This window comes from Myotis lucifugus, unplaced genomic scaffold (genome assembly GCF_000147115.1).
Source record: "Myotis lucifugus unplaced genomic scaffold, Myoluc2.0 scaffold_33, whole genome shotgun sequence".
In the NCBI taxonomy this organism is placed as follows: domain Eukaryota; kingdom Metazoa; phylum Chordata; class Mammalia; order Chiroptera; family Vespertilionidae; genus Myotis; species Myotis lucifugus.
The window spans coordinates 2,080,767-2,093,624 of NW_005871081.1; the positions used below are offsets into that span (position 1 = coordinate 2,080,767).

General features: G+C 45.9%; 1 protein-coding gene across 1 annotated transcript in view; it reads left to right on the forward strand.

Moving 5' to 3' along the window:
- Positions 1–12,858, forward strand: part of COL4A1 (collagen type IV alpha 1 chain) — a 137,818-nt gene that overhangs the window by 105,311 nt on the left and 19,649 nt on the right. The window contains 12 exon segments of the mRNA XM_014454194.2: positions 1,487–1,678; positions 2,244–2,412; positions 5,129–5,221; positions 5,309–5,413; positions 7,208–7,305; positions 9,045–9,195; positions 9,417–9,530; positions 10,444–10,611; positions 10,722–10,811; positions 11,663–11,815; positions 11,974–12,072; positions 12,182–12,271. Of these exon segments, the coding sequence (XP_014309680.1) occupies positions 1,487–1,678; positions 2,244–2,412; positions 5,129–5,221; positions 5,309–5,413; positions 7,208–7,305; positions 9,045–9,195; positions 9,417–9,530; positions 10,444–10,611; positions 10,722–10,811; positions 11,663–11,815; positions 11,974–12,072; positions 12,182–12,271 (1,522 nt within the window).

The following is a 12,858-nucleotide window of genomic DNA, read 5'->3' on the forward strand; positions in this document are numbered from 1 at the left end:
GACTTGTTGCCGACTCTCCAGGCTTCTGAGAGCACACTGGATGGTGTTGGTTGTGCATCTAAGAAGGTACAACTGTGTCATGTTTGGTATTGAAAGAGCAGCTGCTCATTCCTTAGCTGGCATTGTTTCAGCTCGGAGGAAGCAATATGGGCAGGAAAATGATTCAGCCCTATTTATATTAGTCCCAAATTTACCACTTGTTTGACCTGAGCAGGCCTCGGAACCTCTGCCAGCCTCATCTCCACATTTGTGTAGAGGCAGCTTTTATGAGACAATACCTGACTCTGCAGTGCTCATGTGGTGTGGGGATAAAGTACAACCAGAAATAAGACTTTCTGACTGTTATCTTGAGTATTAGCTCCCTCATCTGCTAAAAGGTGCTTTGAATATTTTCCTGCAGAGTTGGGATAAGAATCAGAGAAAAAAAAATATATATATATATAAATACACACACACACACACACACACAATGATTGGGACACATGGTATGCGCTTAATAAATGGTAGCCACTTCTTAAATCTAAATATTGTATGCATTTTGGTATGTCTTTTGTCTTCCAATTCCTTCCTTTGAGACATATATATTACACATAGACACACATATGTGTGATTCACAGATATCCAAGAACCGCTTGAGAGGGAGTTTATAAAAAGGAATTCAAATTAATTGAATTGTGAAGAGTTTTAAATTCTGCCAAGTCAGCAGGGAGGCTAAAGAGATTTCTCTCCCAGGCCTAAGAGAACAAGCTAGGGAGACAATTATTTCCAACCTTGGCTATTTTCCTTGTGAACCCCAACTCTCAGAGTGGCTGGTGGGGAAACCCTCTACGGGTGTGGGTATACTTTGCAGATTTAACTTTCCAGGAACTGAAAAATGTTCTGTTTGTCTCCTGGGAAAGTCCATTCTGTTGCACTCCCTTCCCAGAGTTTCCTGTCTTCCCAGTGCCCTGGAAACCTCTCCTCCAGAATTTGGAGTGTAAGCTTAAACCTGGACAATTTCAACAGTGACTAGAGTTAGAGAAAACATGGCTCTTCCCAGCCCTCATTGATTCTTAACCACCATCTCCACCTAGAAGCTATTTCTCCAGTTCCTGGGCCCAGGACCTTACACATTCATTGCCCTCCAACAGTTGCTAAAATGTTCTTGTGAATGTTTAACAGTTGTAAGGGCCAAGAAAGCTACCTAAGAACCATTCCACGAGCTGGGTACCCAGTGCCACACGATTATTCCCCTGCTTGTATTCCAGTCTCTGTTCAGAATCCCTAAAAGGAATATTTAAAGTGTTTACAAGAAGTGAGGTCAGATCAGGGCTTTGTCATAGCTATTGGATGGCTTCTAGTAAATGAGTGAGAAACTCTAAACACGTCACCATTTTCAAGGAGGTGGCTTCTTGATTTTGTGTTGACTGTGTAACCAGCCATGCTTGTGTGTTCCATGGATGAATTTCTCCAGGGGTGAATGTCTCATAAAACTTTGTCCTTGTAGGGCCCTCAAGGTTCACCAGGGCTGATGGGCCAGCCAGGAGCCAAGGGAGAGCCTGGTGAGATTTACTTCGACATGCGACTCAAAGGTGACAAAGGAGACCCAGGTTTCCCAGGACAACCCGGCATGCCAGGCAGATCAGGGTCTCCTGGAAGAGATGGCCATCCAGGTCTGCCCGGCCCCAAAGGCTCCCCGGTATGTTTATTTCCAGACTCTGAACATGCACTGTACAAATGGCCATGCAAATAATGAGAATAATTTGTATCATATTTACATATTCTCACTTAAATGCTAATTGTCATAAGTGAACTTGTTTCATGGTTCATGGGAAAACTCGTCTGTAACCCTATGCTGATGGTGTTGATGGTGTTGACTTGATAATGGGATAATAATGGATCATTGTCTTCTGATGTATTGGGGGGAACTGAAAAGATTTTCTCATGTCGAAAGGGTGGTGAAGTTTCAAGTGAATGGTGTTCAGGTCATCTTTTATAAGAAGATTCCAGATATAAATGCCTCACTCTTTGAAGTGTCTCCTTATGTAGGATAAGGGAGGGAGGATGATTGCTCAACTTAGAGAAAAGAATGCTGGTTTCATTTATTAACCACAAGTTGATCTTTATAGAAGGGTTATAGTAAATAAATAGCTTAAGCCAGTTAAACCCTGGTACTTATTTACTACTGAGTGTGTAAAAATGTGACATGGACAGGAGTGTTGGTATGTCTGCTAATAAGATTTCTTTTTCTTGTTTCATCTCAGGGTTCAGCAGGATTAAAAGGAGACCGTGGCCCCCCCGGAGGAGTTGGATTTCCTGGCAGTCGTGGTGACATCGGCCCTCCTGGGCCTCCAGGGTATGGCCCAAGTGGCCCCGCTGGTGACAAAGGACAAGCGGGCTTCCCGGGAAATCCTGGACCCCCCGGCCAGCCAGGTGAGGCCCGAGGACCTCAGGTGCAGCACAAAGATGCACAGCGGTCCTGGACTCAGTGATGTGGGCATGTGGGTTTGGTTTCAGTTCTTCTAGAGGTGACCTGGGCAAGTCCTTCTTTGGCCTTTTTGTACATTCATTTGTATATAAGACTAGAAGCATGGTGCACGAAATGCGTGCACTTGGGGTGGAGGGTCCCTCAGCCCGGATTGCGAGAGGGTGCAGGCCAGGCTGAAGGACCCCAGTGGTGCAGGGTCGGGGCCAGGGAGGGACATGGGAGGTTGGCCTGCCGAGGAGGGACTGCAGGAGGGCTCCAGGGCATATCCAGCCTGTCTCGCTCAGTCCCGATCAGTTGGACCCCAGCAACAAGCTAACCTACCCATCAGAGTGTCTGCCCTCTTGTGATCAGTGCATGTCATAGCGATCAATCGGTTGAGTGGCCTTAGCATATCATTAGCATATTATGCTTTGATTGGTTGAATGGCTGACCGGATCACCGGACACTTAGCATATTAAACTTTTATGATATAGGATGGGCCAGATAGTATGTAGGATTGGGCTAAAAAGCATTTGAATATATAGATGATTTTCCTTATAGTAAATATATAGCTATACCAGCTAAAGTCAACCTTTGATGTGGGAGTGATTTCAACATAAGCCCATTTTTTTTTTTCTCATCTGTGTTCAGTGTTTCCCAGGCACAGTCAGTCCATTTTGGCTTCTGGATATCCCACAGAGTGTACCTTGCCTGTTGATTAATTCTATAACAGTGTCAACTTCATTATTGATATTTAATTCCATGTTGGTTTTAGTCACTTGCTGACTGTTTTTTTCTGTGACTGTGTGTGCCAGGCACTATGCTAAGTGGTGATCAGAATGATAAGCAAGACAGACATGGCCCTGCCCCCCGGAGCTCACTGTCCAGGGTTTGGCAGAGCACGTGGAGAAAGGACTATGTGTGGGTTTCCCACAGGCATGCTCTATTACAGCCTTATTATCAGGGACAGAGGTGTACAAGGGAAAGCTCTGGGTCTTGCACACATAGGCTCCCAATAAGTTATTAGTAGAGTATGATTTAGGGTAGAAATGGAACACTCACATCTAGAAAATCCTGGAATGGGAAGAGGAGAGGCTGGGAATGGCTTGGATAAAAGGAGAAAAGGAAGTGTGCTTCACTAAGACATGTTTTCAAAGCTGTAAACAATGAATGAAAGGACTTTGGGTGATTAAAACTGTGTGACTAGTAAACACTGAAAAACATAACTAAGTAGCAGATAATCAAACTATCCAACAAGAACTCTGTAGAAGCAATTACATTATGGCCTTCTTGCTTACAGATTTGCCAATTCTGTCGTCAGTCATACATCTAGCCCAAGTTTTATCAATTCCTATGCCCATTGGGAACTATTTACTTATTAAGACATAATATAAAGTTCATAAGCATTCTGACCCAGAAAGTCTTCGATGGAAGTCCAAGTTTAGCATCCTAATGTATCTGTTATTATTACCATTCTCATTGTTTGTGAGAACATTGATTACTTAGCACCAAATTGTGACTCCACTGATAATTGTTCTCTCTTTAGTAAGAAATGTCTCTTTTGTCACTCCTTTGGGGCAGGGAAATACTGAGTTTGACTTAGAAAGATCCCCAGTATTAGAAAAGAGACCACTGATCACTTCCCTTCAGCTCCTGATCCCAAAATCTACATATTAAGTGTTCTTTGTCCTTCTGGGATCTGAAAACTTGCAGAGCTACAAAATGGAATCAGACCTTCCTCTTGGCCAGAAACTACTATCAGAAAAACCAACTGGGTACATCTAGATACATCCTGGTAGGATGGGGAAGAAGGCATTGTTGGCAGTGCTGTTGGTCTTTTTCCATATTGTGTAGAGTTTCTTGGCCACCCAGACCCATTCAGCTTTTGGATTAGAAACCTGACCTTCTTTGATCCACCAGAACTCTGTTTACTCTGGTGACCATAAAAGTCTCCATCTGGGGTAGAACTGATAGCAAGTACGTGTTGGAATCAGTCGGGAGGCATTTCCTATACTCTATAGCTCAAGAATGTGTTGGCTGTCACTGGGAGGCCCTACGTATCTTGAATTCTCGTAAGGCATGTGAAGAGTTGCTGCACACATTCCTGGAGATGATCCCTTTAGTCCTTTCTTAATAGCTAAATCCTGACGCCCAGCGCATCTCCTATGCACGAATGTCCTGGGGGCTGGGCTGGCACCTCCTAGCTTGTGATGGTCTTGACAGCAGACATCTGTCCAGCTGCACTGTTACCAGTAATGCATAACCATCCATTTGGCACGTTGTGAAGAGAACTTACTACCAGATGAACATAATTTAGGTTGCTCTCAACGCAACTCAGAATTAGTACTGGCTGAGAAATTGAGAGAGAACAGTAAGTGTTTTGACTTTTTGAGACAGACTAAAGAAGAAATTCCCCAGGCCCATCTCACCTTTTGTCATGGCAGGCCGTTCAGCTTTTCTTGATTCTTACTTTGGACCATGAAGGAATTCTTTAGTCAGACAAATCTAGGTCACTCTGGACATACATTTTGGGGTGAGGAGGAACAACACTCTGTGAAAGATTCTAGAAAAATAGAGGGAGGAAATGGAGGTGTGCAGATGGAGGTGTCTGTCCAGGTACACAAAGTACGCTCAGAGGACGAAATGCTGGGCTCACGTGATGTCCTTGCTTTTTTCCCGCAGGTCTCAGGGGTGAAGCAGGAAGAGTCATGCCTTTACCTGGCCCCCCTGGAGCAGATGGACTTCCGGGTTCCCCAGGTTTCCAAGGGCCCCAAGGTACTTTTAAGTTCTACTTCACGTGGAGGTGGAATTGGAACATTCTCAGGTTTTTCTCATGCTGATCACTGGTCTTGCCCACAACAGGTGACCGAGGTTTCCCTGGAACCCCAGGAAGGCCTGGCCTCCCAGGAGAGAAGGGTGCTGTCGGTCAGGCGGGGATTGGATTTCCAGGGCCTCCAGGCCCCAAAGGTAAGCCTGCAGGATGAGCTCAACCATGAGTGGGACCGTAGCTTTGATGCTGTTCATTCCCTGGCTGGTCAGCACCATGGGCTGTGCTCTCTCTGGTCACCTTTACTTAAACTTACGAGAGTACGAGGCAATGGACATGAAGACGCTATGCGAGTAGTGACCGTGCAGATATGGGAAGGCTTGCTCATGACCTCACAGTGCAGTGATGTCAGTCACTAAAGCCATGGGGGAAATGGTGCCTGCAACACAGTGGTTTGGTTGGTGGAGTTGGAATATTAGGGGCCTGGAAGCTGCCCGGGAAGCTGGCAGATGCTACATGCATTTAAACTCACCCGGAGGAAATTCTCTGTCATCAGTGAAGGAAATACACAGCCAGTGGGACCTCCAGCCAACTGGGCTTGGAAGTCAGAAGGAAGGTCATGGGGTAGGTGCGAGGATGGCAAGGCCTCTGCACATGGGGCTAGTATCCCCACAGGGTGCTGACATTTTAGAACCAGTACTTCTTTCTGAAAGTTGTAAGGAAGTAAAGAGGACAATTTCACTCTTTTTTGTTGCTTTCTTATTCAACTAGTCTTTCAGGTAGACCCTGGCCTATAGACTTGCCATGATGAACATGGTCAGGACTGCGAAGGTGCTATGAGCGATAGGGGGCGTGTCTTTCCCATTTGGATGGGCATCATGGCCCCAGTTTCACTGGCCATTTGGCCTAAGCTGAGTTTAAAGACTTGTCCAGCCTCCTGGCTTTTTGTCTAGAGGCATGCATCACACCTACTGTCATGGTTACAGCCTAGACATTTGGCGGACCAGAGACAGCAGCCTATTTCCTCCTAGAGCCACATAATACCCACCCATGTACGTGGTTACTTCTGTCAGGTGTAAAGAGCAGAAGGCCCTTAATGACCCTCCAAGTTCATGGGGGAAGGCATAGGCCTTCTCCATGTTCATGGACCCCACTATATTCCATATGAGAGCCGTACCATTGCCATCATGACAGGTAAAGTTTAACTGATAAAGGTCTTCATTAGAAGCCCTCACAAAGCTGCTTGGAGGTGCAGATGCTGGTGGGCGGTTAGGTCCACTCTCTGTTGGGACCCCTCAGCACAACAGCCCCACAGCAGGTGCCGTTGAGGTGTGTGCTTCTGCAAACTTATAAATGACTGCAGGTCATGGACTGCCACATCCCACAGGAGGGGTGTAAACCAGCGTCTCTTAGACTTTGCTGCACACGGGAGCCATGTGGGCAGCTGTGTGAAAGCCTGTGAGAACCTTTGGGTTGGGACCCAGTCTCTACATGTCGCCACGTGCCTCCAGTGTGGTGCAGCCCCATTTGAGAACCAGTGCTTCTCAAACTTGAATGCATCCAGGAATCACAGGAGGTCTGGTGAAAATGTGGACCAGCTTCCATAGCTCTCTATCAGGGCAACAGCACTGTTCTTAAAGCATGGCCACACTTGGGTAGTAAGAGTTTAAAGTGCCACTCTTAGTCTGCTAACACCAAGGTGTTTGTGTTTGTTTTGGGGGAGTAGGACAGGAAAGAAAACATCTTTGAGTAGAAGAAAGGAAGGATTGGGATTGGTCTGAGTGGTCCACAGCCTCTGAGCTGCCCCCCAGGTGGCACTGGTGGCACTGCCATGACCAGATGATCTCATCTTCCTCTTAGAACCACCTCTATGGGGCTTCCTTTTTGTTGGCCACCTCCCATCAGTTCAGTTACCCCTGAGCAAGTGTAAAAGAAGGGAAGAAAGTGGGAAATAGCATTATTACATTCATTATTATTTTGTTTCTTCAAAATAGGCGTTGATGGCTTGCCCGGAGATCTGGGACTTCCTGGGAATCCAGGTCGCCCAGGAATTAATGGCTTCCCTGGCAACCCAGGTCCACCCGGCCAGAAGGTGGGTACTAAGTGTTCTCTGGATGGCTGTGTCCTCCACCCTTGTGATTAATTGGACACACACAATGTGGGTTAGTAATCTCACGGGCTCTGTGGGATCAGCATGTTTGGTTTTTAATGAAATAGCATAGAGTAGAAAATACCCAAGTACACAGCACATAGTATTAAATGTTTTGGGGAAAACCATCTGTTTCCACTTTACAAGTATGTTCTTGCTTGTGTGTATACTGCACCTCAACATACAATGTCTGTCTTATTGTAGGTGGCAGAAGAAAGCTGTTTGAAAGCCATTGTCCTACAAGATATACTAGCCCCTCAGGAAGGTCTAGCGTAGCATTTCTCAGCCTCTGCATTATTGACTTGCTGGTCCAGTGATTTTTTTGTGGCGAGGGCTGCCCCAAACATTTGGGATCTTTAGCAGCCTCCCCCGTGATACTTAAGGAGCACGCCATACCCACCTTAGTTGTGACCACCAAAAATATCTCCGGATATTACCAGATGTCATCCCGGGGGAGGGAGGGGCGCAAAATGGCCCTGGTTGGGAACCCCTGGGCTAGTGTGACTTCAGGACTCTCCTTGCCCTCATACATCCCCTCTGCCCACTTGCTCACAGTTGAAATTCTTCTCAGTAAGCGTAACTGACTCTTGGATAGATCCGTTTCTGTTCTGATGATGAGGAAGGGAAGTGAAATTACCCGAAGGCATCAGTCCTAAAAGGGAGAAAGGGCCAAGGGCAGTCCTTTGTTGATGTAGAGCTCACTGGCCTGTTTCCTTTTTGTGAGGAGTGCAGGGAAAGCTGTGGGGACTGGGCAGGGGTGCAGGGAGGCAGCTGCGCCTCAGTGACCCTGGGAAGCTCCTTCCTGAGAAACACCTAACTTCCTGGTGTCCCTGCTCCCTGTGGCTAAGACAGAAGAGAGGCATACGGAAATCTATCTTTATAAAACACTCCTAACCTGCACTTGATTTGAACATTAGTCAGTGGTGGTGGCGGGTGGATCACTTTAACTCTGTGGTTAGTAAACACCAAATGCACATGGAATTAAGGATTTGGTTCATGACTTAAAACACTGTACTTTTTCAAATATCCCTTGGATTGAGTTCCTGACATTTTGCAAATTTCCTGCTGGGATGTGTAGATTAGTCACCAATGCCCCCTCCTGTCCAGAGTCCTCATCTGGAAGTTGTCACCAACAGTGGACACCAGAGGGTACTGTGACGGACATAATGGCCACCTACTGCTTCACACAGCCTATGTCAGCGCCTACATTGGGGCTGTTTGGAAAGCACTCTCCGGCCCTCAAGATACTTCCTTTATTTTTAACCATCTGCATTTGTCAAAGCCCTTTGACTCATAAAATAGATTTAAATGTTTAATTTGATGTGAAAGCCTTCATTAAAGCAAAAACTACATAAAGGGTGTCCTGTTCCTGTCCTGGAACTTTTCCTCTTACGAAAATATCTATTAGCTAGGCCACCAATCACATTCAGACAAGTGATTGGGGTGGGGGGTTGCCTCTTCCTCTTTGTAAAATGAAAACGATAAAAATTGCCTACCTTTTTGGCTCATAGTGAGATAGAAAGGACATAGTAGGTATGAGGAAGCTTTGCAGATGGAAGCGGATTGGGCAGGTGTTATTAAGTGCACCACGGAATCAGTTAACAGTCTGCACTTTTGCACTTGGCTGATAAAATCATGGGCTTTTCTGGTGAACTTGCTTCTCTGTGTTTGGGACTTTCCAGGGAGAGCCCGGGATTGGTCTGCCAGGACTCAAAGGAGCGCCAGGTCTTCCAGGCATTCCTGGCACACCTGGGGAGAAGGGGAACATCGGGGGACCAGGCATTCCTGGAGAGCATGGAGCCATCGGGCCCCCCGGCCTTCAGGGAATCAGAGGTAACTTCTTACAAGTAAATCTGGACTGTGGCAAAGACTGGGTCTGTTTATTTTGTGTCCTCAGAGCACCTATTAGCTTCTGAGTGTTTGGTGAATGAATGATGAAAGGCCTAGAGTATAATGGCTTTCTGTTGCTGTGGGTTATTGTACAAGTAGGTAGTGTGTGCTGTGAAACATGCTGTGGTCCCCATGCAGTTTACTCACAATTTCTTCCCAACCAGGTGACCCAGGACCTCCTGGATTACAAGGTCCCAAAGGAGCTCCAGGAGTTCCTGGAGTTGGTCCCCCTGGATTGATGGGCCCCCCCGGAAGACAGGGACCACCAGGATCCTCAGGTGATGTGACATTCTTCCAGAATGATTTCTTCCCCAAATCATATTCATAACGGCACAGGAGCTGATGCTGGAGTTTCCCATGAAGTTAGCAGAATCTGTGACTAAAAAGGCGAAAAGTAAATTCTATTTGTGGAAATAAGTTTGGTTGTTTGCTTAAATGTAGTCAAAGGTGTGTTTCTTCTTCTCCCACTGGGCTTGGTTTATAAGACCTCCCCTTTATTGTGCAGTCAATAACTTTTTCAAATTCAAAATGAGGGTGTGTATGTCTTATCTGTCCATGGAAGAGTTAATAAGTTGTGAATAATCTGAGTCGACGTCTAGAAGCTTCCTTTGCCTTTGATGATAATTGTAGAACTAAGACAGTGATGGTGGACTATGGCAAGACAATCAGCGAAAAGTGCGAAGAGAAGCTAGTCTTAGATCTAAACACTGCGGAGAGATGGGGTGGTGTTTCGAGTGCTAATTACTGACTACTGATGGCAGGAAGGAGGGACTTTTTCTTGGGACATTGTTTATCCACCAACTGCCTCAGTGACCCCAAACACCTCTCTCTGAGAAGGTGACAACCAGCCCAACCTCCAGCGGGGGAGGGTTCACATACTTTCGGCAGAGAGTAGCAATTAAGCTCACTGAGGTGTATTGCACACACCTGTAAGTTCTCCTAAAGCAGCGGTTCTCAACCTGTGGGTCACCACCCCTTTGGCGGTTGAAGGACCCTTTCACAGGGGTCGCCTAAGACCATCCTGCATATCACATATTTACATTACGATTCATAACAGTAGCAACATTACAGTTATGAAGTAGCAACGAAAATAATTTTATGGTTGGGTCACAACATGAGGAACTGTATTTAAAGGGCCAGAAGGTTGAGAACCACTGTGCTAAAGGTTATTTGCTCTTCACCCACCTTCAGGCCCACCTGGAGTGAAAGGAGAGAAGGGTTTCCCCGGATTCCCAGGTCTGGACATGCCAGGACCCAAAGGAGATAAAGGCACTCAAGGGCTCCCCGGCCTAACTGGACAGTCGGGGCTTCCTGGTCCTCCTGGACAGCAGGGGACGCCAGGACTTCCTGGGTTTCAAGGTAAATGATTTGTGAACTTCTGCCCCAAAGTGATGCTGAGGCGACACCTTACCTCATCATGACCCTTACTATATGTCATCAGCATTCACAGTCCTTCCATCTGGCCACAGGTCTCAAGGGAGAGATGGGCGTCATGGGGACCCCAGGGCAGCCTGGCTCTCCAGGACCAGCGGGGACGCCAGGATTTCCGGGTGAAAAAGGTAGGGATCTGATAACTTCAGAAAAGCCTGTCTGATGTCTATGTCTGTTTCTAACTCTCTATCTCTCTCCTTTCCTCTCTGTAAAAAATCAATAAAATATATTTAAAAAAAAAAAAGAAGATCAAGCAAGGGATCTGGAAGATTCCTCTTACAGTAGGAATTCATGGTGTGTGTGCTCTGCCAACAAATTAGAGAGGAGACAAGTTTCAGGTGTTATTGACACAGTTGAGATTCTGTGTTTGTGTGTGTGTGTGTGTGTGTGTGTGTGTGTGTGTGTGTTTTGAGAAATGGTGGAAGCTTCAGTCATGTGAGGTCACAGGAACTGAATCCTTAGACTCAAATGAACAAACTGGGCAAATTCATGTCTTAATTTTTATTTCTTATCTTGGTATTTTAACTTGGTCCAAAATAACGTTTTTTTAAAAAAATGACTTTGTGTGTGAGACATAAAAATGGTGATTGATTGATTTGTTTAGTAGAACAGGAAAATTCCTCTTCTATTAGTTTGTATAGAATTGAGTGGCACCATGAACAGGAGTGATAAAGGTATTTAGGGAGGAGAGAAAATCAAAATTATTTAAACTAATAAGTGAAGTCACAAATATTAGAATTGTTAGCAAAAAATGAATTCTAGAAAGTGGCTTTATTGTTCATTGACCTGGGTCAGATTCTTCTAGGTAACTCAAAACCAAAGGTAATACTTACCATTTAATGCCATTTCTGGATAGTCCATTAGTGCTTTACACTTTCTTTCTCAGTTGTTTCCACGAGCCAGAAAGAATGCCACACTTTGTCACTGCCTCTGAGATACTTGGTCACATCTCACTGGGTGCCTTCTCTTTCCTCTACAGGGGATCATGGCTTTCCGGGCTCTGTAGGACCCAGGGGAGACCCTGGTGTCAAGGGTGAAAAAGGAGCTGTTGGTCTCCCTGGCAAACCTGGAACCATGGATAAAACTGACATGGACACCATGAAGGGTGAAAAGGGAGATCCAGGAGATAAAGGTAACCTGGAGGGAGGTTTTAACAATGGAGATAGAATGACTTGCCTAACCACTGGTTTGGTTCTCCACCTGTAATATCAAACCAGCCCGTGTTTCTGCAACACTGCCCTATTTTAAGTAGGCATGGCTCCTCACTATTTTCTCATGTGTGTTCTGTAGGACAAGTTGGTCCAAGTGGTGACAAAGGATCTCAAGGAGACCCTGGGACCCCAGGACTGCCTGGAAAGGACGGCCAAGCAGGGCATCCTGGGCAGCCAGGTATGAAGTGTTCAAGTTCACCAGCATGGCAGTCCCTCATGCTGAGGAAATGTTAATGGGCACATTTCGTAGGCATTAACCTGTTTGGTTTTTCTCTTTATTATTTCAGGACCTAAAGGTGATCCAGGCATCAGCGGAACACCAGGTTCTCCAGGACTTCCTGGACCAAAAGGATCGGTTGGTGGAATGGGCCTGCCAGGTACGTTGGGTTTAGAAGAGGTGTCTTCTTTTTAGCCCATGCACATGCATTGCTGCAGGCTGAGGACATAATCCAGGCAGATGTGTCTTTTACACAAGCGCATATCTTCATTTCTTTATGGTCTCTTAGCTGGGGGTGAATAGAATTTGGCTGAGACTATGACCGTTGTTAAAAAACTAAAGTTACAATTTAATAACAAAACATGGGCTGTAGACCATCAACTTTTGATGATCTCATGCCGCTAAAGCCCTTTGATGTTAACTCAGCAGAATTCTCTGGGCCCCTCTGCCCTAGTCCTGAACTGGCATCAGCACTTTGCTGTCAGCATTTGCTCTGATGACAGCAGCCAGAGAGGAGGCACGTGAGAGAAGGCAGAGAGCTTAGGACTCAGCTTGATCTGGGTGCTAATGCAGACAGGGTGCTACCATCCAGACAGGAAACATCTAGGTCTCTGGTTGCACTCACTTATAAGTAGGTTTGGCTACTCACGTACATTACAAAACCAAGTACACGTGTACTTTTCAAGGCCTGTCTCACGCCACTCTGATTCATTCAGATAATGAGAGTTGATTGTAGAATATAGAACA